General features: G+C 39.5%; 1 protein-coding gene across 5 annotated transcripts in view; it reads left to right on the top strand.

Annotated features, from left to right (window-relative positions):
* The window catches only part of ASAP2 (ArfGAP with SH3 domain, ankyrin repeat and PH domain 2), an 87,676-nt gene that overhangs the window by 11,489 nt on the left and 49,550 nt on the right, over nucleotides 1-26,637 (top strand). For 4 of the 5 annotated variants that reach the window (XM_048071300.2, XM_066994909.1, XM_066994910.1 and 1 more), the window contains exons 2-5: nucleotides 11,218-11,290; nucleotides 14,617-14,762; nucleotides 24,747-24,821; nucleotides 25,862-25,911. In XM_048071300.2, the coding sequence (XP_047927257.1) occupies nucleotides 11,218-11,290; nucleotides 14,617-14,762; nucleotides 24,747-24,821; nucleotides 25,862-25,911 (344 nt within the window). Of the gene's footprint in view, nucleotides 1-6,152; nucleotides 6,386-11,217; nucleotides 11,291-14,616; nucleotides 14,763-24,746; nucleotides 24,822-25,861; nucleotides 25,912-26,637 lie in introns of all 5 variants that reach the window. The other variant, XM_066994911.1, reaches the window with a different exon arrangement.

Genomic DNA, 26,637 nt, shown 5'->3' on the forward strand with positions numbered 1-26,637 from the left:
CCCTGATTACTTTGGCAGATGTCACCCTGTAGGGAAAGCTTTTATTTTTACATCAAATACGGTATAAATGGGTATTTTATGTCTACCATGCGTGCACTAATAACTGTGTGAATTAAGATTCACTTGCACTTGTGCCCTTAGTGACAGCAGTGCCTGTGCCGTTAATTTTAGCTGTGTATAAAGCTACTGAAACTCCAGCAGAACTTCAGGTCATTGTTTACAAGGCTGTAATAGTGTCCTGAGATCTCTTTAGTTGGGCACCTGAAGTAAATGGGTGCATTCTTTCATTTAAAACCAATTTCCCTAAATGCAAATTAATAGGCTATTATTTTATAGATTTTTTACGACGGGAACTCAAGCTCTTTACTGATAGCTACAGCATGACAGCATCACCAAAATGAAATTAATGCAGCTTCTTTTTTCCATTTAGCCAAAAGAGGAAGACACTGATGTTACCAAATGTTTGATTGCCATAACTGGGCTAATCTTTTATTTGTGTTAGCCATGGTTAATTACGCTGTCACGCAGTTACTCTTTCACTGGAAAAAATGTATTAACGCTGAGAAACCATGCAGAGATTTTCAAAGGCGATAGATATCCTGCATTATGGGGGGGGGGGGGGGGGGGGGGGGGGGGGGAGTGCAAATCCCAGGCTGAAGTCCAGACCGTGCTGTAAAACAGAAATAATTTCATAATGGTTCAGGAGAAAATTAGTTTTATCGTTGGACACCATGCTTTCATGTCAGAACTGGCAAGTGCAACTGTACAAAATGCATTAAAATGTAAAAGGAAGCAACTCATCAGTAAAGAAAACAAAACTGTAGTAATTAAGATGCTGCCAGTATCCTAATTTTAACAGCTTGTGCAGTGTTTCCTAGGGAGATTTGGTACTGTCGAGGTGATTTGTCTTTGTCTCTTGAATCCCCTCTAGTTATCTGCCATTCCTTGTAGGAATATGGTACCCTAAAAGTTCCAGGAGTGTCCTAAGCTGGACAAAGTTTGTGTGCCTTATATTCCCTTTCACCTCCTATATATATACATATGTCACATATATATAAGCCAAAGATGTTTGTAATACAGATCTTGATTGTTTATTTAGTGGCCTTCCAGTACCTACAGGGAGCCTACAGGAGAGTTGGGGAGAGACTCCAAGTCAGGGGGTGGAGTGATAGGACTGGGGTGATGGCTTTAAACTAAAAGAGGGTAGGTTTAGATTAGATATAAGGAAAAAAATATTTACTCAGAGGGTGGTGAGGCACTGGCACAGGTTGCCCAGAGAAGCTGTGGATGCCCCATCCCTGGAGGTGTTCAAGGCCAGGCCACATGGGGCTTTGAGCAACCTGGTGTGGTGGGAGGTGTCCCTGCCCATGGCAGGGGGTTGGAATTAGGTGGTCTCTAAGGTCCCTTCCAACCCAAACCATTCTGTGGTTCTCTTTCTGTTGAGAAGTTCTCAGAAGCCTGCTAAGATAGAGGTTTGAATGTGCTACATTGCTGTAGGCCCTTTTCTTTTCTTGGTTAATTTCCAGTCCTTAGAATTACTTCATAAATAAATTAGAGCCAAAGAAGTGCTGGGTGGGGTGCGATGGGTCACTTTATTGCATCCAGTTTCTGTACGCACATACCACAGAGGTTCTCATTTTTAAGGTAGATTAAGTGCATCATACATAGGGAAATCTTACTATTTAGTTTTTGATTATTTTGTAGGGATTGCAGCTGGGATATCTGCCTGGTTTATGTAGAGAGATTGAAAGAAGACTGAAACTAAATCAGGCCACTGATAAGGGGACTTTGAGTACCTGAAAATTGTTTCATTTGCTGATTATGCCCATCTAAAACTCAAACTTCTCTATTCAAAAAGCTCATCGTGTGCTGTGTGAAAGGGCATTACGTTCTGCAAAGATTAATTCTTGTTGGTCCTGATGCTGTATGAAAGGATTTAATCCTAGGGAAAAGAGCACTGAATTGAGAAATCCGCAAAAGCAACGATACCGAGCGAGGATCAGCCTCTCCCAGCAGCTGGGCTCTGAACCGTGAAGGGCTTTGGGGGCTGCAGACAGAAACGTGAACACAAAGCTGGGGCAGTGCCCCCGCGGGACAAGGATGGCAGCGTTTCACCTCCGGTAAAGGGGTGCCGAAGCTTACTGGGCTGTTCAACGCAGGAACTTGGTCTTCAGAAGCGTGATCCTTGAAAAAATGTTGTTTTATTTTACATAATGTTGCATCTTAGGTTGTTGAAGCATACAGTATTAAATATGTGGGTATGGATGTCAGCAATTGGCTAGTGCAACTTGAATATTAAGAAATAAAAAAAAATGAGAGTTTTATTTACACATCCTTTCTTTTAAAATGTTCCACTGTAAAGAGTAAGTGCATCGGGTCTTTGCTTATGAGATCTCTGTTCGAAATCTGCTCGTCTTGGCTTTCAAAGCAGATAGCTGCAATTTGGGTGGTAAAATTGTTAAAAGAGAAGGTAAATAGGGATTATATTTCTCACTACAACATAAAGCAGGGGGTGGATGTGTTCTGGAGAAACAGTTGGTTCAAGTAAGATATCTCCATTCTTTTTTCTTAGGCAGGAGGCTTTATTAAACAAAAATGCTTCGTATCTGCCCCCTGCTTCCCTTGCTGTTGCATTTCCAACTTTATGTAGCAGGGGAAGCACAGGGCACTTGACTGGGGAGTGTGCACCTTTTTTGCTCACTGTGCAGCAGTGTGGTGTGGTGACTTGTGGTGACAACCAGTTCTTTGTAGAGTCTGAACCTCTCGTTTAAGGTTTCTATTTATTGATAGAAACAGTTTCATGGAGAATTCAGATTTTTAGGGATCACTTGCTTGACTTTGTACAATGACTTGATTTTTTACTAAAACACAACATTGTGCTCAAGTGTGTTGGTGTATGGCAGTGTCAGTTTCCCATCTTTTACCTCTGTAACAGAATTGCCTTTTCCTTACAAGTATTAATTTCCCAGGGCGATGGTGTTACCTCCTTCCACCACGCATGCCCTTGGCTGTAAGCACAGAAATTTAGAGCCTACGTGTTTTCTGCCAGATAGACTGGTTCCAACAGATGGCCTCGGCATTGGGCCCACAAGAACCACAAACCCAGATGCTGTGGAAATCACGTGTTTGTGGCAAGGGGCTTAGCAGGGACACTTCTGCAGCAAACCCCATCCCTTTTAATGCCTCACAGTCTCTGAAGTTGGTGTGTCTCAAGCCTAAGAGCTTATATGTGAAAGTGAACTGTCACAGCTATTGTAAAATACAGTATTTTGGAACAATCCTTCACATGTACACTCCACATAAAGAAGTTACTCAAAATGATATTCTTTTATTTTTCTACCAGAACATGGGGCTTTGCCCTAGACTTTGCCAGCGAGGCTTTTTCCCCCTTGTATCAGTCACCCAGCACGTTCAGAGAGGGGCTGGTCAGCGGACAGGAACGGGATAGGGCTTCAAAAAGGGAAAGGCAAAACTCATACATGGAGAGAGGAAATGACATAAAACAAAGGGAACGGAGAGAGGAGTTTGGAGGGGTGACAGAATTTAGGACCCCTTTTTCCACCTTTCATAAGAGAAAAGCAGATTGCAGCAGTGCAGAGTTAATTTCTCGTAGAAAAACAACAAACTGGGCTAAAATAGCTGCGGGCCTCTCTGATCTTTTGAGTCAGAGAGGAATAATTAGAGCAATACCAGATTACCTGCAAAGGTGGGCCAGAAATGTCACGAGATTGCACTTGCTGGTATGGCGTGAGTATTCAACCTTGCTGCTGTTACTTTAGAGATAAGAGCGGTCCTGAAATACAAGAGCTGCTTCTTGCTCTGTCTCTTCATGGTAACTCTTGGAGCCCTTCTCTTTTCCTCACTAACTGGCTCTGGGAAGGCCGTTCCTCTTTGGGTTCAGCATTCACAGCAGCCTCTGGCATTATTATTTATCCTGAAATACGGGAACGCGTGACATACAGAATGACTTATGGCTGTGGAGTAGCCCGATACTTCAATGCAAATTACTGAAACTGAAGGTGAGGTTAGATTTTGCTTTAAAGATATAATGGTTAACGTGATTGTTTATATTGGATCTAAATTTAATATGTTACACTGTATTGTATTTGTTAGTTAAATGTACAATACGGGGAAAAAACACGAAGAAAGATTAATTAAAGAGGAAAAAAAAATGATTATCTTGAGACTGCACAAAGTCAGGTTCAAATAACCCAAATTGTGAAATAGTTAATTTTAGCCTTTCTAAAATGAAACTTCTGTGGGTGAGAAGAATGGAATGTAGCAGAGACTTCCCACTGTTTGAAGTTTGAAAAGAAAAAAAAGAGCAAAGATGAAGGCCTCCTCCTTCCCCTTCCTCTCTCACGACTTCCCACTGCACGTGGCCGGACGGGCACGCGAGCGCTCGGACTGGGCTTCAAGAAGTCGAATTGTCTTTTCTTGCCCGCGTGTGGAGACTGAAAACTTGGTTTCCTCTTTCTCCTCCTCTTTTCCTCTTGCAGTGTTTGCTGCTCGGGCATCTCTCAGGCTTTTCTTTTTATAATGGTCGCTGGAATCGAGGAGATTGTCCTGGGGAGGGATGGATGTGTGCCTCCCTTTGGTTGCTGCCCCAAACATGCATAGTTGGCCGCCCCTGAGATAGGATATCAAGTTAAATGGACTGCTGATCTGCCCCAGTGTGGCTAGTTTTCTGTGCCTCTACAGAAAAATAATGATTTTCTGGGCCAAAATTGTATAAAGCACTGGTATAAGGGCACCTGTGTAAGAAAAAGACCCAAACTTTGGTGAATCCAGCATAAAAGATGTTTGAATTCTTCTTTCAAGTTCCAACTCTTCTTCCTAGCTTCCAAGTGACCATCTAACCAGTAGAGCCCATGGCTGGCAGTTTATGCTACTACTGCCCTTGTTTTCCCCATATCCCTTGGTTCTGTGAAAGGTGCCAAATTCTTCTTTAGGACGCGTAATTACTCAGTTTGTGCCTTATTTTCCTCCCCCAGTTAAATATGGTAAAAATAGAGCAGCTTGTTTTCCTCACATTCAAAAAGAGCAAATCATACATTCTTTTTTTTTTTTTTAGTCAGCCTGAAATTTATTAAATATGTTAATAATTTGAACCACCCTCCCTTCCAGGAGAAAGAACCCTGCCTGTTGCACAGACCCATTTAGACAGTGTAGATTTTCGGACTGATGCTAGTTTTGAGGTTCCTCTTGGGAAGCAGCAGTGAAATGTTTGAGCATTGTATTTCCCAATGGGCTGAAGTCCTCCTAGGCAAGGTGAAATGGGCTTGAACAGATTTGTTGTTGTTTTTATTTTAATTTATTGGGACAGATAGTGGCTTACAAATTAGGACATTGAATAGCATTTCGGGAAGTTTCACTAACCTAGGACTGCTTTCTCCCTAGGAAGATGGGTTTGGTTCTAATGAGCTGGCACGTTTCTTTGTTCCAATAGAAAGCTTTGAAGCTGCTAAAATGGAAATTGGCCCTTGGCAAGTGAAGCTGGACTTGGTTCCTACACGGGGAACAAAGCTTTGCTGCTGAGCAGTCAGTGCTACTTGAGTCCTTCTCTCTCAGCCGTAGTGCGCAGTAGGATTTTAAAAGCTGTGCTTCCTTCTCTTTAGCTTGAAGGAAAAAAAAAGCTGCTTCTGCAGTTATAATGTATGGGCTTCAGAAGTTCATCTGCTTTTTGTCATTTTGAAGTCTTCCGTCTGTGGCGCTCCAAATACCTAAAGCTTGTGTTACTGAATCCCTTGGGAAATCGCAGCAGCGATGTGGCCGAAGTGTTTGTGATGGGTGCCAACATGTTAACCATAACTAGCTAGGGGAAAAAACCAGCAACAACAAAAACAACAAAACTTTTGTGTGATTGTTGTATGTGAGCATGTGTGCTAGTGGCTCAGAGGAATAAACTAATTGAAGATACAGCAAGAAAATGAGAAATTAGATATTTCAACTGGAGAGAACACGTTATGTGATCTTTTTCACTGTGTAGTCATTGTGGATTGTAAGGTCAAGGACTTTTTACACTAAATCAAATTTTATGGCATTTGAAGGGATTAGCTATGCATTTTGAAGGAAAATGCTGATACGAGTACCAAGCTCATAATTAATTCCTCATGTTCGTTTATTTTAATCTGATATTGCCCTTTATTTAGAAACCTTGAAACTCATGTCAAGAGAACAAGATCCACACCAGCTGATCATAGCCTATTTCTTTTGGGCTGCTCTCAAACGTTGTCTGTGATCTCGAGATGCTACAGCAACACCACCTAGATCCTGCTATAAAAAGAAGCGTACCTGAGGATGATGAGCAAGATGAGCATCAGAAGTCACATAAAAATAAATGACCAGAAGACCCAAATACTGTGCTCAGAAAAATATCATGCTGGTAAGGGCACAGTGGAGAAGGTCGCTTGGAGTTGGTTGCAGTTTATGGCACACATCACCAATTCTGCAGTAATGTGTCTTCGTCTCTAATGTACCCTATCTATGGCATTCTTCTTTTTTTTTTTTTTTCATAAATCAAAGTTGTGCTTGCTATTTTTAACAAGAGGGAAGTCTGAGCGCTCATCAGGAGAAACCGAGTGGGAGCACGAAAATAATTTATCTGGCCTCTTTGAATATATTGTGCTGGAATAAACAGATGCCAAAATAAACAGTCTTGCAATAGAGAGAGGGTTTTTTTCTGAGTTGAAACTGGAAACGTTAAATGAGAGGAGAAAATGATCCCACCACATGAATTACATGGTTACTTTTCTTCTGGTTCAGAGGTTTCCTGGGCATTGTAAAGGGGTAAGAGAAATGCTAGGATATGCCACATCAGAAGCCATCTTAAATTTCACTGCTCTGACTCTGTAGGGAAGTGCACAAAGCGAGTGAATGAGGGGAGGAGAGGTTTTGGCACGTGTGTGTGTGCATTGCTGTGGGGTGTGCGGATTTATGAAAGGGGAATACTGCATTCACAATTGAAAATACAACGAAGCTGCAGCTATATTTAAACTGATTTATGTGATAAGATTTGGACAAAGGAAAGGATGAGAGAATATGAAGAGCGGAACTAAAGACAAAGAGCTCACATTTTAAAATTTTATGCTGCAAGGACTGCTTTGAATCACTGGTTGTTAATGGGGGCAACATCCTTCATCTAAACAAAAACCAAGGCGCAGGCCCCTCCCCATTTTTGGGGACTATAAGCAAATATACAGTATTAGAGATAGGAAGTGTTCCAGTACTTCATCCACCAGTCTGTAGGCATACAGAGCCCCTCTTTAAATAATGTATTTAAATTAAAAGCTTTCACAGAGGAGGGGAGGACTAGAAGAAACCTTGTACAGTGGCAAGTTTGTCTCCTTACCACTGTGGAACCATCATAAAATCCTATATAAATTTATTCAGGTCCCTCTTAAAATGGCTTGGTGGTTTCTACGCTTTTTTTCCCATTCAGAAGGTTTTCCAGGATTGGATTTGTTTTTCCCAATTTGCAGCTGCAGTTCTTTCACGTATAGCTTTCATTTAGCTGTTCTTTCACTGACGTGAGTTTTGCAGTGTATTTCTGGGTGTTTATCCCTTTTTCTTTGTTACCACCACTAAGGAATTTAGGTAGGACCCTTTCAAGGCCAGAGGGACCAGGCTACAGTCACAGGGTGACTGAAGAAGCACCAGGTCTGGGCACTCAGGACCATATTACCCAACAATATCCTCTTGGTCATTCCCTAGGCAATAGCCCAACACCCCTGGGTGACTGGGGATCCTTTCAGGAAGGCAGCCTGCCTGCTCTTCCTACATTTTGTGATTTTTTTTACTTATAATGCATCTCATGCCGGGGATGTGTGCTGCTTCCCTTTGGCGAGGGGCTTGATCTGTCTGACTTTAAGTTTTCTATCACTTATTCCCACTAAGCTAATCATAAAACCAAGAGAAGTTCAAGAAAAACTTGATTCAATTGCATACTTCCCATACTGGTGGATGAAAGCAGCACCTGTATTGCCTCCCATTTGTATGTGTAATTTTTCTGGAAGCGTTTATCAGATTCAGAAATGCACTGGTTTGGAAAGATTTGTAAGCTGCCTAGACCAACATTTTGGACCTACACTTTTTGCATTTTGAAGGGTATGTAGCATTCAGTGACTTGTTTGTTTCCTTGTCTTTGGTGAAAGAAGGTGACCTCTTACATCTTCATGGTTTGTTTTTTCATGGCTACGTCTCTTTGGCACCCTGGGGTCGTTCTGCAATCCTCTGGTAAACCAAAGTCCTTATTCTCCTTATTATTTTTTTCTGACTGATCTCCCAGTTCGTTTCTGTGTTGTGCCCTAGGTTAAAGGACTTTGCAGTCCTCACTGCTGAATTTCTTCCAGTTGTCATTGATCACAACCATTATTTGAATCAACAATAAAACACCTGTACTTTTAGAGAAGGAAACAGAATTTATTTTGCGACAATTTGTTCGTTTTGTTAATTACAGTATTCTTTTGGATTTCATATGGAGTACTGCATGTCACAAATTACTTCCTTTTTTTTTTTTTGGACTGGGAGAGGGAAGAGGTAACAGGTCGAGTCCATGTTGCCCTGATACAAGGACAGGATGCTTTGCTGCTGGGAGTACTCCTCCGTGGTTTTCATAGCTTTGGGTGGGATCATCTGCCTGGGCAGAAGCTGAGCAGAGTCAGCCTCTCGTCTCGAGGTGGTATTTAGCCTTTGAGCTTCAGCCATATCAGTTCCCAGGGTGTTTCGGCATCATTCTGCAAACTCAGTGTCCACTATCAACATCAAAGCGTGGTTCCACTTTCCAGACAAGCTAAACTGACAGAACCTGATTTATCCTGGTAATTGCGTGTGTTGAGATAAAAGAAATGTTGAGACTAACGTAGGTAATGCTAAGGGATGGGGGGGAAGCAGCTGTTAGAGATAAGAGCTCGCTACACTCATGCAGCCATTTAATTCTTGTTCAGAAACGTCATTGGAGATTTCCTTCAGCAGGTGGAGAAGAAAAACAGCCCAGGTGTGTTGGTCCTTCTCCTTGCTCCTGTTTTTCCTTCATCTTTTCAGCTGGGTGGTGATGTGTAAAGGCGCTGCCTGGTAGCCAGACTTGGAAAGCTGATCCAGCTGAAAAATAACTTTTTTCCTTGTGTCCTTTAAGCAGGGGTCAGTTCTCTGCTGCGGTTCTCCACACATCCATGCAAACCCTTGTGCTGGCACAGCTGAAAGGGCAGGAAAGGGGAGAAGGAAGGACCCGACAAGCCCATCCTGCCCATCTAGAAAATGTGCACCAAAGTACGGCCCTAGGGTCCGCTTGCTCTGTTCCCTCAGTCTTTCTGAGGGGTTTTCTGTCTGTCAGGCATGTTCTGGATTCGTAGGGGTGAGCCAGCCTCCTGACATACCCAAATAGTAGGATTGCCGTCACCAGCGTGCTGCGGCGTTCACTGTCTGGTCTGCTGCCTAACCCCAGCGGAAGCAGGACCGGGTTGGGAGGTTTTGGCAAACCAAAATGATGGCTTTGGTCGAGGCAGAATTGATTTATTTTTTCCCTTGCTGCGAGTGTGTGCTTTCTGAGTGGGGCATTCACGGCCCAGAAGGTTTTATGAGTCTTTAGGTCTGTCTGGAGCCCTCACCGCAGTATTGTGAGTGGTTCCAAATCCATCCGCTGCATTTATCCTTCTTTATTTGGAGAAACACCATCTTCTCCTTTTTCTTTTTCCCAGAACTGAGGTGCAGGGATTCAATAATTTATCAGCTGCACACCCCAATCTAAGACTTAGCTGGGAACTGAATCTACAGCTCTTAAGGCTCTGGCCATCATCCTTCTCTTTGGGCTGTTAGTTGTGAGGCTTGTAGCTGGGGACGCTGCTTTCTTTTTGTCTCCAAGAGACAACCTGCTAAAGTGGGTGAGTGACTGTGTGACTTTTATGGACTTTCTTAGGGATTTTTTCCCAACCTTCCTCTGTACTTCAGAATTGCAAACTGTAAAGGTAAAACTCGTAATGGACATAGCGGTACTGTGACACTGACGGTAATGGTCAGGCAACATCTAGACCTGTGGGTTTCCACTGAATGCTCCAAAGGTGTTGCCCAGCTCTTTGTGGTCTGAACGGCTTCATTTTAAGAAAGCTACCTTAAATACGAAGGAGAATCTTTCTTTTTACATTTCGTATGTTAAAATAATTGGCTGGGTTCCTGGGGACTGGTTTTTATGCATCATTTGTCTTAGACAAATGATTAACAATAAACCAACAGTAGGTCATGTTTGTTGCTGCTGTGATTCACCGAAACCTTTTGAATGAAAACTGCAATGGATTTGGTGTTTTTTGTTGGCTTTTTTACCATGTATCATGCTAAACAGCTCTTGGCATAATGCGATCTGTTGTTTTCGGTATTGTTCTTCAGTGAGGTCTAAAGGCATCGTCTCTGGAATTCATATGTAGATTTCCTTGCAGATTCACAGTTTTGTGTTTTCTTTCTTTCTTTTTTTTTTTTAATTTCTTTTTCAAATTTCACTTGCATAACCATAGTTCTGCTTCTTTGTTCCAGAACAATTGTATATTTTTGGTCTGCCCATATTTCACTACAGTAAGCAAAATGGTCGCTCGCTTCCACTTCTTTGTGTCTAACAAATGGGTTAGAAGTGCTTGCGAATTCTGGGCGGGATTTGAACTTGAATTTTATGTTGTGTTGGTAAAGCTTTGCGTAGTGATAAAATGTGTGAAAGATCAAGTTGTATTTTTGAGAGAGATGCAATTTATTTTACTCAGCACAGCAGTCACAGAGTTCACGTGGTCGGGAGTGCAATTAATTAACTAAATTATTCAGGAAAACTGAAATTAAATTCCATTTTTAATATTCTGCCCGGAGAAGTGATATTGCTTGTTTCTTCAGCATCATATGTCAAAACGTACGATGGGCTGAAACTATTTCAAGTAAGCTTCTTTAATAATTGAACAGAAGAAGATACTGTATAAATACTTCCATTTTGAAATATTAATAAATCCAGGTGGTGCTGGGTGTAAGTGAATCTGGTCACCAGTAAAAGAGGGAAGATGGATCTTTGTGGACAGGGGAACAGAATAGGTTGCATGGATGGGAGTGGCAGCAGCTTGCAAGTAAGTTAATAATTACAGAAATAAAATTAACTAACACAATAGTGTTGTAAGTACAGAAAATTTCTAGGGCATGGGCTTACCAGAGGCCAATCCAGTATTTCACATTCAAATTTCTCTTTTATTTCAGGCTCTGGATGTTGACCGAACTGTTCTCTATAAAATGAAGAAATCCGTCAAAGCCATAAACTTATCTGGTCTGGGTAAGTAGGTAACAATTCCTTATAGTCTATATTTCACCTATATTGGTGAAACTGGAAGATCATTTAAGTCAGTCATTCATCTCACTGAATCAGAAAGAGTTATATGGCTAACTGAGAAAATAAAAAATTACGTTTGAAATAGCAATCTTGAACTAGCTGCATAATAGTGAGATCAGTAAGGGTGAAATTTTGTGATAGCTGAACCTGCCATATCTTACTGCTACCAAGTGGGAGCTCCTTCCCCCTGATCACGGCTGCCTGTTCTTCTGCCACCCCTGCTGCACGACAGCTCCCTAGGTGCTTGCATCAAGTTGCACATGCAGTGAAAACAACTTAACTGGGGTTAGATGAGCACCTGAAATGACAAAACATATGAGCCACGTCCACTGAGGGGTGAAGTTGCCCTTTTTGGTAGCGATAAGAAGCTGCGTTGGCACTGCTTTTTTTTGAAGCATCAGCCTTCCTGATGGTTTCCATTTATGTGTGTTGAGAATTTTGTGGCAAGAGACAGCTGACGAGCTGCAGTGTTGTTGTCCTAATGTACAAAGTCAGATGTTTCTCTGACACAAAATAAAAACACAAAGAACTATTGCTGTGTACATTGTTTAGATGTGCCCCAGTCGCATGGAGTTCTGGGTGTTTATCTTCTTTAAAAAAAATAAATGAAGCTTTTGTTTTTGTGGACCATCAGCAACAAGAAGCAGCATTTTGTTGGGTTTTATTCTCCCTTTGCAGTTCCTAGCAATTAGAGCTGACAAAACCTATATTATATGCAAAATAGCTGTGTCCAGCAGTCTTGGAGAGCCACCAATGTCTGACAGAACTCGTGGGCGTGTTGGTGTTCAGATACAAGGTTATAACGAGAACTTCAACTGTGGCATAATTCTTATCAGCTAATCAAAAGGAAATTCCTTTTTGCCTAAACTAATGAAGCCAGTTTCTGGGTTGTGCAGGGTCCAGTTTAAGCTGGAACCATTCGTCTGGATGGAGCTGCGTCATCCATAGCACATATTTATTTGACACTCTTTTGTTTTGTTTCTTTTTGGGTGGACAATTTTTGGGTGCCTGACTGTGCCTGCTAGTCAGTGTACTTGTTAGAGTAGTGTAGAAAATCACTACATTTTGGTATATAAATCAGTACCTTGATAGTTTTTAAGATCATGTTGCCCAATCTTGGCAATAAAGGTTGGAGGGCGTTTCTCTTCCAGCAGCAGAAATATTGCCAACCCAGCCACTTGCCAGCACTTGAGGTTCCTTTTGACAAAAAAAAAACACCTGTGACCCTGCACTCATAAGAGCACAGTTTTTGTTTTGTTGTTTGTTTTTAATATAGGTTCCATAGTATTAAGTGTACCTGTTCTGTTTTCGAAGTGTATGAATTTAGAAACCATTTAGAATGTAGAGGTTTGGATAGGGATCTCAATTTGCGCATAATTTAGTTTCTTGTTAAAAAAAAAAAAAAGCTTAAAGCCTCAAAAAAAAAGGCTCAGATAAATTTTTTTTTTTGATAGATTCCAAACCTGTTGGTAGGAAAACTTTTAAAGCCTATCAGGAAGATACCAGAGGGCAAGGAGAGTATTTAGGGGCAGGTGCTGTGGGAAAAAAAGACCATTACCTGCTCTTCAGGTGTGTTGCTGGAGTACCAGCTCCAATATCGTATTGCTACAACAAGTACCGTCAGCATTCTGGGGTATAATAATAAACGTTTAAAACTGTGGCTGAGCTGCTGGTTTGTTGGCTTCTTTTTAATCTGATGCATAGAGCCAGAAGCCCAGGCCCAGTGTGGGGGGATGCTGTGAGGAACAGAAAGCTCTTGTTTCCTTGGGTAAACCATCAGCGTGCTTCAACTGCTGGTTTCACATCTGACTACGACAATTAACTGGTGGAGTTGCAACGTGCCAGCTCCTGGTTTTTGCTGTCTGTGCCAGTTTGTTCAGAGCGTGTTCAGCTGTATGTATGCCACACAACAGCATTAGCTGTACGTCCTTAACTTATCCTGTAGCTCAGGTAGCAGAAGGTTTCAGAAACACATAGAATTAATGCTACAAGTATCCAATATATCCAATACCCAAATATCCAATGCAGTCTTTAATTACATGACGTTATACTGCTGCTCCACAGGGTTGTAGTTTCATGTATTGGAAATCAAAGCGAGTTTCTAGCTGATTGAGAAATATGGTTCCTGAGAGTCCGAATAGAAGTGGGATCAGACAGGCGGCTTTGGAAGTTGGAGCTTACTAGGTTTATTTAGCAGGTTGTGTAACTAATTCATAGAAATTTGGAGAAAGGACATTGCAACACGAATCCTTTGGTTATTAAATTGCTGACATATACAAATGGGCCTGAAATTAAACTGGATCATTGCTTGTTTGAACTAAAATTAATCTTCTCTAAATAGTCTTCCTGGTTTCTGCTGGTTTCATGTAATGGCCATGAAGGATCCTTTGTTCTTATTCATGCATAATTTGTTTTCTAGGGTGTTTTTTTTTTTTTTCAACTTCTTTTGAAGCACTAGAAATTTGTCAGAGCTAGAATAAGAAATAGGCAACATTAACTTTCTCAGGTATCAACTTGGAGAAAGCTTTTCTCATGTGTTTGAGCTTAACTTGGTCACTAAGTTTGGGTTCAGAATTCTTTTTTATTCCCTAGGCCATGTTGTCAGGCATTTTTTTTTGATGTCTGTCCACACTGGCAAGTAACCTGGTATGCGAGAAGTAGATACGACTGAGGCCCCTCAGATTTCCCTTGTATTTGAATTGGGGGAACCTGCTTTGGCCTAGATTTCATAACAACTCCCTGGATTGAATAACCTCACAACCCATATAGTTCAAAGCTTTCTGAAGAGCAGCAGCCTGAAGTGGGTGCTGGATGACTTGCGTTGGTGCAGCCTAAGCGTGTCTTCAGAGCCTGTGCTCTCCATTAGGCTTCTGCTTCTGGGGCAGAACTTGTGGTTTTGTTGTCTCAGGAGGGAACGTGATGGTCATGAACTGCTCTGAGAACTCAATCAGCCCATGGGGAATGCAGACTGCTGGGATTTGCTTCAGATCCCCACTGCTGCTCTGGAACAGGGGTAACATGGTTACAGGTTTCATCCTCGTCTGTAATGTTTGTAGTCCATTCCTAGGATGATCTGAGAGTCTTTGCTGTATTGCCTCCTATTGCAGGGATTCAGGACTCTGGCAACACACCTGGTCCCCCCTGATTCTTTGTTCAGCACACAGCACTTAACTGAACTTCTGAAAAGTTTTTTTTTTTTTTTAATTTAGTTGTACTTTTTATAACCTGTTATCTTCTGACTGTATGTTCCTGTTTTGCTCTTTTTGAAGCTCATGTGGAAAATGAAGAACAGTACACACAAGCACTGGAGAAATTTGGAGGCAACTGTGTTTGCAGGGATGACCCAGATTTGGGAACAGCATTTTTAAAGTTTTCTGTGTTTACAAAGGAATTAACTGCACTCTTCAAAAATTTGGTAAGAATTTTGCTTGCAGAAAAACATGTTACCTTTGTAATGGCATTACAGCTCCTGTATTTCTGAATTACAGCAGCTCTTCAAGTTGATAATGGTTTGTGTTTTAGTAACCACTGTTTTTATAAATAAATAAATATTAAAAAAAATATTGTCTTAGGGAAAACATCTTGTGTCTTAGCCTTTCCCCTTTCAAATCTCAAAACCAAACAACAACAAAAAACCTCTTCCAACAATTCTCACATCTAAATGCTTCCCACAACAAAGTAGTTCTAACATATTATAAAGTGCACGTACAAAACTCATTTAAAAATGTGAAACCAGTAGAATCCAACCGGGTTTACTCTGTTTTGACATTGCTTTTTCTTTACTTTTTCACACTTTTTATAAAGGGACATTTTAGTGTCCCTGGAAGAGAGAGTCTCTTGCATCTCAGAGAAGAGAGTCAGGAAGAAGAAATGAAATGTAATGCTATAATGACAATAGTATCCACTGGGGACCTGTCCTGCAACTGAAGCCAGTAAGATTTAAAAGACTTAAAAGTTTTACTAGCTTACTGAGCAAAATGGGATGGAGCCAAATGGAAGAAACGGAATTTTAATTACGAATGGAGAATTTTCGGCCACAATTTCATATTAATCAGAGGGCACAAGCAGAGCAGATTCTGATTCTCCATGCTACTAGCTAGAGCTATGTCTGAACAAGTCCCAGACTACGTAGAGCCACGGAACTCTTAAAGCAGGAAGTAAATTAGGAGCAAGGAAAGGGAGGTGATCCAGATTGATACAAACATTTAAAAATCTGTGTCTGCTGAATCAATGGGATGTGGACAGATCAGATGCTGTTGTGAATCTAGACCAAATGTCTAGTTTACAGCCAGCTGGTCATAATCAGTTCTTTGGGGAATGTTTCCAGCTGATGTGATTTAGGGCAGTCTCGTTTGTTCCCTGATGCTGTCCTCTTTTTACTCAGTCGTGATATTGAGGAGAAAGAGACTGCACCCCAGATGTGTTTATTGGTAGTGAAATGTATTTCATGTTGGTCATATTGATTTGAATATCTCTGGATGTACAAATAGCATCTGAGATTGTCTATCATAAAAGGATCCTTATCGAGTGCAAGTCAGTCATTTATCCCGAGTAGTCTCTTGTACAGCAGTAGACTGCTCATATGGGAGGGGAAATAGAGTGGGTTTTCTGATTAATACCTTCTGTTGGCAAAAACCCCTCTCTCTATTACATTAATTGCAATGTGGTGACTTCATTAAACAAATGAATCTGTGAAATGTGATGTTTGTGCGGTTTAAAAAAGCAATCTACTAAAAGCTGCATCCCCTCCCCAGAAAAACCTTTAATGTATTGTATTTTAAGAAGACTTTCAAAAGCCAAAAAATGTTGCAGTTTTACCAAAAATCTTAAGTATTTGTCCTCTCAAAAACAGTAATTACAGTCTTTGCCAAATATTTCTGACAAGAATAACTTTTCTTCCAGAAACTTCAAAGCAAAATAAAAACAGAATATATGTCTATAGGAAGTGGGATGCATCTTATTAAGTTTGTCTTATCCAAGACATAACTTCTTGTTTATCTTCCCCGTAGGATATTTCTAAATCTTTTTTTTCCTATGTTCTGCTTTCCTACTATAAACTATGTATTTTTGCTTCAGTTTACATATATATAAGAAAAGAATAAGTTGTGAGATAGTAGCTAAGTCTTCAGTTTTTCCTCAATTTGTGGCTCTGATTTTCTCTGCTTTTGAAGTGTACAATAGTTTCACATACACATGATGTAATTTTTGTTTTTCTTAACACTTCCATAACAGAGGCATCTTCTCTCTTAAAAGGATATGTCTGGTGAAGGATAGGTCTCTGTAAGGTTCTGCTCTTCCCTGATGTGCTTCATATTATTGAGATTTGAAGTTTTTTGTTTTCTCCTGGAAACAGAAACTGAAAGAGAAAACTGAAGAAATAGAGGAACATAATGGACCTTGAATTTGGTGTCTTATTTCTTTTCTTTTTTTAGGAAGAGTTCCCTCTGAAATTATATATATATATATATATATATATATAATTATATATATATATATACACACACATATATATATATAAATGATATATATGTATATAAAGCCAGAAGACAGAACTTTCATTGTTGCTCAAAAATACCATACTTATAAACAAGAATTACAAAATTATGAAAGTATTCTAAAACAAAATTATTGATCTCTGTAACTTTGCCTATTAGAAATTAATACCACTGGAATAAGTTGTTTGTAGCTCTGGTCACTTCAAATATCTGTTCAAAAGTTGACTGATGTAGGTCTAATTTTCCAAAAGATTACAAGGGTATCGACTAGCATAAAAAGTCCTAGCTAGTAGTTGGAAATAATTAGGATTTTTTGTAATAATGATAGCCATATGTGAAACAAGCCCCATGCGTTCTCACGGTGTTGTGAAGTATCCAACTCTGAATGCCTTAAGCGTGTTGGCAGTAAAAACATCCTTCTTCTCCAGTCTTTCCTTATAGCACCCAACACGTTTTGGTTGTAAATAGTTTCATCAGAAGTGTAGCTTGTGATATACAACCTCCTGCTGTTTAAAAAACAAAACACCACGGTATAAAAGGTATTGTTTTGAATGGACCTCTCCCTGAAGTTTCATAGGACACTGAATTTTCACAGAAGACTTCAGCTGAAACGAGTGGGGAATGTGCAGGGAAGTGAGAGGACATGTTCAGACTGGAACAGATGCCAAAGCTGTTAACACTGGCAAAGCTTAAGGGCTACTGTCAAGTTTTGCTTTGTCATATATTTTGATTTTATTTCTGGAAGCTGATGTGTTCTGTCAGCTCTTGGTCTGGGTGGCATTTAGAGCTGGAGCTCTGACGTGCTTCTGCAGAAAGATGTTCTTTTAAACTTGTCATCAGTAAGGTAAAGGAAAGATCAAGTTGTTCTACTTTAACAGAGTTTTTTAGGTCTTGTTTTCTCTAGTATTTTTAAAGGTTTCTTAAAAGTCTTTGATGTTTTCTGGGACTTATCACAGCATTAATGTTTTAAAATATTTCATTAAAATATGAAGTTTTTTTCTTACAATCAAATTATTCAGCTGTAAACTATTTAATTTAAAATTCGGGTCTTGGAATTGGTTGGGGTTTTAATGTGTTTTGCTGTACTTCTTTTCTGAAGAGCTATGGTTCTTCAAATTTGAAATGATTTATAGAACTTCTTCAAGAGAAGACGTAAATGGAAGTTTGATGCATATCAGGTTTTTGTAACTACTCACTTTAACCTAACACATTGCTTTGATCAGTTTATGATAAACTCTGCAATTTTTTCTCTAGACATAGCTCCAATACCAAGCTATACGTGGTCTTTGAACTTCCTTTGAATTAGAAATGTTTTTAAGTTTGATCAATTAAAAAGTCTTTTTTGGTAATGAAAAATAAGTAAAGGAGGCGTTTTTAGAGCTAGCACAGTACTTTTTGTGGCACATAAAGTATTGCTTCTTGGACATTTTTCTTACTGATGGTAACCTGGGTGTTAATTCTTGACAGAATGGTTGCACTGACAGTTCCCAGGTAGGTTAGGTTTGTATGGCACTTGCTTATAGTGTGAATTACTCTGTCTTCCTAAGAAATTTAGTGCTAAGTGATAAAGGTGTGAGGCTTCAATATGAGAAACACTACACAGCATAAATATTTTTTTCCTTTAATCCTGTTCTTAGACTGTTCAGCCAGGAGGAAATAAAATCTGTAATTTCTTGTTGTCTTTGTCAGCACTCCCTGAAGAGCGATTTGATTTGTGAAAATGAAGTGGCTATTTAACAAATTCCATTTTGTGTATTTGTTGTTGTTCTACATATTCTTGTCCGTTCTTTTTCATTTAAATTTAAAGCTAATGAAACATGCTGAACTGAGAAGACTGGAATCTGCTCTCTCCACTGTGTAGCTGGAAGGAGGAGATTCCATGTGAGAAGTTTTTCTATTAATAATTGTTGGATTTTTAGCCAGGAGAAATGGAAAGACATTGATAGCGTTTTTTGTTTGTTTGTTTGTTTGTTTTGACCATATGCTCCTATTTTACTTAATTTTTTAACTGTAAGAAGAAAGATTTGCTTAAATGCAAAAGGTAACCAGTAAGAAAACTGAAGGAATTATCTTCTCTGTACTATATGCTGAACTTACAGAATTTTATGCCTTGATTTTTCTCTCCAGCATAATAGGTCAGCACAAGGTTTTATAAATATATTTGGCGTCTGAACCTTCACAAGTATGTTTTGTTTAGAAGGAGGCATCTTAGTTAAGTATGTAAAACAAGCTATAGATACATATGTGTATATATATATATATATATATGAGTTTTGGGGTTATTATGCATGAAGATTAATGATTGAAGATTGATGATTAAAGAGCAGCACAAAGGAATTCCAGCCACTGTAGCCAGTAAGTCAGCTTCGTCAGAGGCCCAACTTATGTACCTCTATGGAATTGCATGTAGCATGGGGAATATCTTTGTTGGTGACAAGGACAGTGGCATCATGTGCCCCCTCAGCAAGTTTGCTGGTGACACCAAGCTGTGTGGTGTGCTCAGCACGCAGGAGGGAAGGGATGGCATCCAGAGGGACCTGGACAGGCCTGAGAGGTGGGCCTGTGCGAACCTCATGAAATTCAACAAGGCCAAGTGCAAGGTCCTGAACATGGGTTGGGGCAGTCACAAGCGCAAATGCAGGCTTGGCAGAGAACGAACTGAGGGCAGCTCTGAGGAGAAGGACCTGGGGGTGTTGGTTGATGAGAAGCTCAACATGAGTCAGAAATGTGCGCTCCGTACCCTGGGCTGCATCAAAAGCAATGTGGCCAGCAGGGCAAGGGAGGTGACTCTCCCCCTCTACTCTGCTCTTGTGAGACCCCACCTGGCTGTACTGGGTTCAGCTCTGGGGACCCCAGCACAAGAAGGACATGGGGCTGTTGGAATGAGTCCAGAGGAGGGCCACGAAGATAATCAAGGGGCTGGAGCACTTCTCCTGTGAAGACAAGCTGGGGTTTTTCAGCCTGGAGAAGACCCCAGGCCTTCCAGTACCTAAAGGAGGCCTACAGGAAAGCTGGGGTGGGACTCTGTCAGGGGGTGGAGTGATAGGACAAGGGGTAATGGTTTTAAATTAAAAAAAAAATGTAGATCTACAGTAGATATAAGGAAGAAATTCTTTACTATGAGAACAGTGAGGCACTGGCACAGGCTGCCCAGAGAAGCTGTGGATGCCCCATCCCTGGGAGTGTTCAAGGCCAGGCTGGATGGGGCTTTGGGCAGCCTGGTGTGGTGGGAGGTGTCCCTGCCCATGGCAGGGGGTTGGAATGAGGTGGTTTTTAAGGTCCCTTCCAACCCAAACCGTTCAGAGATTCTGTGATTTTGGTTGTGTTGCTTTTGTTTTTCACTGACGCTTTTTAGGAAAGATTGGCTTAATAGTGAGAGGGGGGAAGAATGAAGAGTACTGTTTGATTTACAGACGTCTTTCTAAAAAGAGAAGAATTTACAGAATAATATTCTAAATCATGGAGGGTAGTATCAAGAAAAATATGGACATGTGAGGACTGATCTCCATTTTCAGTCTTTTTAAAATTTATCTTTAGGAGCTACTGAAGACAGAATTATCTAAGGGTCTAAAAAGATTGAAACAATCCTAAAGTAATGTAAAATTTAATGTAGATCATGAAATAGATGTTAAAGCTTGCTCTTGCAGTGAGATATGAAAGTGCAGTCATTACAACAGGCCTTTTTGTTGTAGGTGCTAGGAAAAGCAAGGAGTAATAATTCCTCCTTACGTGGCATGGGTTCAGCTCCGTCTGGAACCTTATCTTTATTTCTTTGCCAAAAAGATATTGATCCAACTGGAAGAAACTCAGAGGACAGTAACAAAAAAATGGTCAGGGCTTGAAGAGGTTGATTTATGAAGAAAGCATAGAAGAGTTGTAATGTATGGTTTGGCTCAAAGATAGCTGTGAGCTTGCAGAAGGGAAACTTAATAAATTGCATGTAAATGGGATCTCGCTGTGAAAAATATTAGATGAAGTGGCCCATAGAAAGGAGCGGAAGATGTTTTAACCTAGGTTAGAAAATATGCAGTTGGGAATTCTCCTCTGGCAAGGAAGGCGGGCTGGAATAACCTCAAGTCTCTTCTCCCTTTTCTACGCTTTATGCCTTCAAGAATATATGAAAAAAAATGTATTTCCTGTCATTTTATGTTTGCATTTCCTAATGGAGAAGGTCCCAGTGTGTAGCTTGTGTATTATGGGTGGCACAGTGGTTGTTTGCAAGTGCTGTGTGGCAGCAGCACCATGCGTGGGAGTGTGACGTGGTTCGAAGTTGAAAGTTTGTGCTGCAAAAATTTGAAAATTTTTATGTTACATGATTTTCTTAAGTCTTGTGGTTAGGTGCTGAAAGCTCAAAGTTCAGACAAACTTCAGCTAGTGTTTCTTTGGGTTTTCACTCCTTCCCTGCTCGTGTTGGTGGCCCTGTCCCCCTAAAGCACACATCACTGGGAAAACTGTTGGAAAGTATTCGGTGCAATAGTACTTGCCCTAAAGAAAAAGAAAAGAAAAATAATTACTTTCCTATCAACAGGCAATGCTACCATCACTTATAAACACCCAAGGTGGTGGTTGAAAAGCCTGTACTGAATACAAGGGAGGCATCTAGAATTTAGTAACGTGATGGGAGCCGTATCAGATGTCCTGCAAGTGTCTGAATTTTAGTTTGATCGAAAATGTCCTAAGGTCCACTCTGTTCATCTCTGTGTTAGGAAAAGCATTTAACTTCTCAACTTTCAAAGTAGTGAAAAACTTGCCTTTTTTTTTTTTCTTCTGGTTTGGATTTAGAAAACAACAAAACCTACTGAAGGACTGCAGGCGCTGGTATCCAGAGCTATGCTGAAAAAGCCTCATTAAAATAAATAGGAGTGCTGGCAAACGAACAACTCCGGTGTTTGGCCCTAGGCTCTTAAACTACTTGAAAAACTTCTTTCCGCTTTGCAAACGTTGGCCTGTCTGTTGCCTCTGCCATCACTTCTGGCAGCTGCGGGTTTGTTTATTTTTACATTCTCCCTCCTGCCATTTCTCCTCCTCCTCCTCTGAGCTTTCTCCAAGTTCTGAAGTTTTAATTTATTATCCCGTCTCTGTCATCTTATCTCGTTGGAAACTGTCAGAGGAAAACTGCGAGTCTGCCAAAGCGGCAGTGTTGGAAGTGGAAACCGGGTCAACTATTTCTTTCTTCTCTCTCTTGAGAGAGAAAACACACGTGGAACTTGCAGGGTTCCTCTGACACAGGATGGCTTTAATTTCTCTGAAGCTTTCCTGCACCTTCGTGCATGTCTCTTTTGTCTTTTTTAAAAAATATTTTGAAACATAAATAATCAATGGAAGCAGCTGTATACATTTAGCTCTCTGTGTCCACACAGAGAAGGAGCTGCAGCGTATTAGTGCTTCCCCGTGTGCCAAAAATGAGTGTATATTTTTATATAGTTCAGCTTAAGCTTCTCAGGAAAGAGGGAAAATGTAAGATCGTTCTTCTGTATCCTGCTTGATGATTTATAAATACGAGCAAGTATGATTCATCTAACTAGGCTAATAATGACAAGGTCATGCATTATGTATGTTTACCTTTGGTGCAAGGAAAGCAGGACCACAGGGAATAAATACGCTGGACTGATAACAACATACAGGTAGTAGCACACAGAAGGAATTCATTTGAATGGGCAAGCATTCTCCATACTTTTTAAAAGATTTTTTTTTTGCTCCTAGTCTTTTTTAGAGTTGCTTCTGGAGCATTGTATCTAGGAGCATGCATTCATGCCCCATGAACTAAATCTCCAGGAAACATCCAGAGCAGTTTTGAAAGCTGGTTGATGTTCTTTGAATGCCTCACCTAATAGTTGAGGGTCTGCTCTTTTTCTGGTTTAAGGAAAAAACTTGTCCTGAAACTGCTGCTGAGAAATGCCTTACTCTTGGTTTCTGCCTGATAATGTGCACTTGAAGAATAATTAAATGGAGGCTATGAAGGCATTGAGCTTTAGGTTAGACTTTTTGACTACATCATAGCATTGAAGTAGAATAACACAGTAGAAAATCTTGCATGGGATGAGAACTTAGATGTGGAAACCTCTTTCTGCTTCTCCTCCTCTTGGATAGCTGTTATGGATGTCCATGTCAGTAGGGGTGTTTGTGTTTCATCTATCTTCTGCGGGAAGTTTTTAATTTTTACCAAATTTTGGGGTGATTTAAGCTGCTTCACTTACCTCTTAATGTCCAAAGTTAATAAAATTGTACGTTATGGATATATGTTGTTATTATTATGTTGGTGTGTGGATGTTGTAGTGCTGTTGAGAACTTAGGAAGGGCATGGTTTCCAGCCCTGCCAGCTAAGCATGTGTACATGTTGCTCGTTCAGTTTTTATAGGAATTATTTTAATAACAAACGCAAAGAGTTTTAATTTAACTTGTTGATTGTAAAAGGCTGTGGTTGAGTCCCGCAGCTCTTTCTGGGAGAAGGAGAAGTAGGGTGGAGGAGGGGAAATGGGATTTATTGTAGTGACTTAATAGACCGGCTTTTCTTTATTTCTTCAATCTTCTCTATTCTTTTAAGCTTTAAAATTTATGTATGTTCTTTTTCTCTTTGGTTGCTGGCTGAAATTTCAAGCAAATACAGTAAAATAGTATTTTTGAAGAGAAAGGCTGGGGATTTGCATGTTTGTTTGAATGTTTAATAGCACTTGAGCACCACTGGGTCTCATGCGCAGGGGGTTGTTCTAGTGAGGACACCAAATAACTGTGGAGTGGTAAATATCCTTTGTATTTTTCCATTTTGGGGAGGCTGAAGTGTCACAATTGGCAATATTTTTTTCTTGAAGTTCCCGTTAGTGTTGTTCCTTCTCTGGCTGGGTTATGCTGAATGGGACTTTTGATATTCTTTCTTGAAAAAGTCACATTTTAATAAAACAAGTAACAACAACAAATACAGAAACCCACCCCAAGGCAACTTTCACCACACTGCTGTAAAAGTTAATCAGATTTTCTTTCCATAATGTGATTCTAAAATACTCTATTACTCTTCAGTGCAGTCTGTTCAGGTTGTTACAGTTTAAACCCTGTGCCTAGCTATTATGACCCAGACCTTGAACATTGTCCTTGAATCATAAAGGATTGGAAATGAAGTGTTTCTTTTCCTGGTGTATGCTACTTATTGTATTATTCATACTGTTTTTCTTCAGTCTTTGCCCTTATCAAAATATTATGGTACAGATACTCTATCTAGAGCCATGACTTTCTTTTTTTTTATTTTTTCTTTAAATTAAGATTTTATTTTTTCATCTTGAATTACTTGCTTGCTCTTGAATTACTTGCTTACACAAAACCTCATAAAATCTTTATTCACCAGTTTGTACTGATAGATAAATTGTAAATATATTACCTTCTGAGAACACATGCAAAATATTTCAGTAGTGGTATTTTAAAGGCCAGAGTTCTTCATCTTAACTTGTGTCAGAATAAGTTACCATGTTGTGTGAGAGTAGCAGATATATTTTATAGAATGGGCATGAAGAGACAGCAAAATAAACAAGATTGATTTAAAACATACTCGTGAACTAAGACATAAACGCAGAAAAATGGTGTCATTGTTTTGGTATGATTTACACAGTGAAATCAGGCAACGTTAAAAATAGTGGTCTCATTTTGCAGTCACTGTTCGATGAGGTACTTGCATCAGCAGCAGTTCTGCTGGTTTCCTGCTGGCTTGGGTTATAGTGTTTGCAGAGTAAGTTTAATTAACTGGTGTTGCCTCCTTGTTTGATTACTGCTTGTACTGATAAGTGTCTTCATAAAGTATTGTTTGGAAAGTAATTCGTAAGATTTTTTACTGAAATTTTTTGAAACGTGAACTGAGGCAACATACATGCTGCATTAGAATATATTAAAATATTTTGCTGTGCCTTTCCTGTATATAGATTCAGAATATGAACAACATAATCACTTTTCCGTTGGACAGTCTGCTGAAGGGAGATCTGAAAGGAGTAAAAGGGGTATGTTTATATTCTTATTTATGTACAAAATTGTCATTCATATAATAAATACATTTAGCTAATATATTAATTTTATTTGATTTTAATCTTTTCAGCTTAATAAACAAAATAATTCATTTTTATTATTGAGTCATCCTTTCTATTTGTGGTTTCACATACAGCATGCTGTTGTGACTACATATACAAAACATTTGGAAGCTTTAAAAGCAATTCTGAGATACAGAAGATAAGCAGAGAAAGAGGTGTAAGAACTATGAATTTATAGTTGCTTACTTAGGTGAAGGGGGATAGTGTTTTAAAGGATTTTCATCAATATATTTCCTTAGCATTCTGAACATGCCTGGAACTTTATAGGTTTGGAAGAAATGCACGTTATGCTGAATGAGCATGGCATTTTTCTTAACAAAGATTAAACCTACTTGTGCCCTGCGGATATTTCCTATTTGAAATAATAATAACTTAGAACTCAAACGATGATATGTTTATAATAAATTTCAAAGCCTATAGCCAACAATCTTATTTGGCTTACGCTTCATTTACTACTGAGCAAACAGGAAGCAACTGGCAGCTATTGTTCTAAGACATTGAAGGAAGAAAGAAAATGTACACAGACTAAAAATGGCCTCTGTAATCTACTGGAGAATGAAAAGATTATTTATTAAGATATGCTTATGACCTCTGTGTTAGTTACCACATTTCGCTCCTCTTGTTCTTCTATTTTTCCATGTCAAAATAAGTGCCCCTCATACAGTGTAGCTTCATGCCCCTGCTTTGAGAAAATAATCAAATGCTGCTTTAATTAATTCCATAATTGTTGAAGGATCTAGCTCACGTAAACTCCTAGAAATGCTTTTAAAAATCTGAGTGTATTAATCCGATATGCAAGATTACTTTTACACAGTCCTTAGGTGAGTTGTGCAGGAGCAAGCAAAATACCTTGTTCTAGTAGGCATTGCAAAAGGCAAAGATTCATAGTTAGGTCTATAGTATCTTTCACATAAATAAGTAACTGCATTATTATTTCTCTTTGTTTTTGACAGGACCTGAAAAAACCCTTTGATAAAGCTTGGAAGGACTATGAAACAAAAGTGTATGTATCTTTTAAACTTCTATATAGAAGGGAAGTATAATGGAAATCTAGGAAGGCCGTTATTTAGAATTAAGGTCCCAGAAAGAAGTCCTAGCTGGGAAGATTTTTTATGTGGATTAAAAAAAAAAAAAAAGAGGAGCTGTAGTGCATAAACTCAACCATTTCAAGTTGTGTAATAAACAGCTTACTTCATGAGTAATATATATGTATTTGTTTAATGCTATTAGAGTTAATATCTCTGGTAGAACTGTTTGCTTAGTGAAGTTCCAAGTAATCAGCATAATCTCCCGCTACAAGTTCTTCTACTTAGGTTGGGGGAAGTTCTATTTTGATTGGGAAAGATTATTATTATTTTTTTAATAGTGTCCTTATTAGTACTCTGAATTTACAACATGTGAAAGTCCACTAGCTTTTCTGTCTTCCTCTACTTTTGGAGAACACTAAAAAGGAGAAGTTATCCACCCTGTGTTTTCATCTTTTAAGTACCAAAAGTATAGCAATGTAATTGTACTTGATGTCATTTTAAGGATTTGTTGTTATTTTTCTCCTCCTCTTCGTGAACTAATTCACTGTAGTTAGCAAGTTTCTTTAGTCAGAAGAGCACAGAAGAGATGTCCATGTGTTTTCAAAAGTCTTTAAAAAAAAAAAAAAGTCAAGAATATGTAAACCATATGTAATGTCTCTGGCTCTAGCAGGTCTTATGAGACTTGTGTCCAAATCCGAGAT

Source organism: Anser cygnoides, chromosome 3 (genome assembly GCF_040182565.1).
Source record: "Anser cygnoides isolate HZ-2024a breed goose chromosome 3, Taihu_goose_T2T_genome, whole genome shotgun sequence".
Classification (NCBI taxonomy): Eukaryota; Metazoa; Chordata; class Aves; order Anseriformes; family Anatidae; genus Anser; species Anser cygnoides.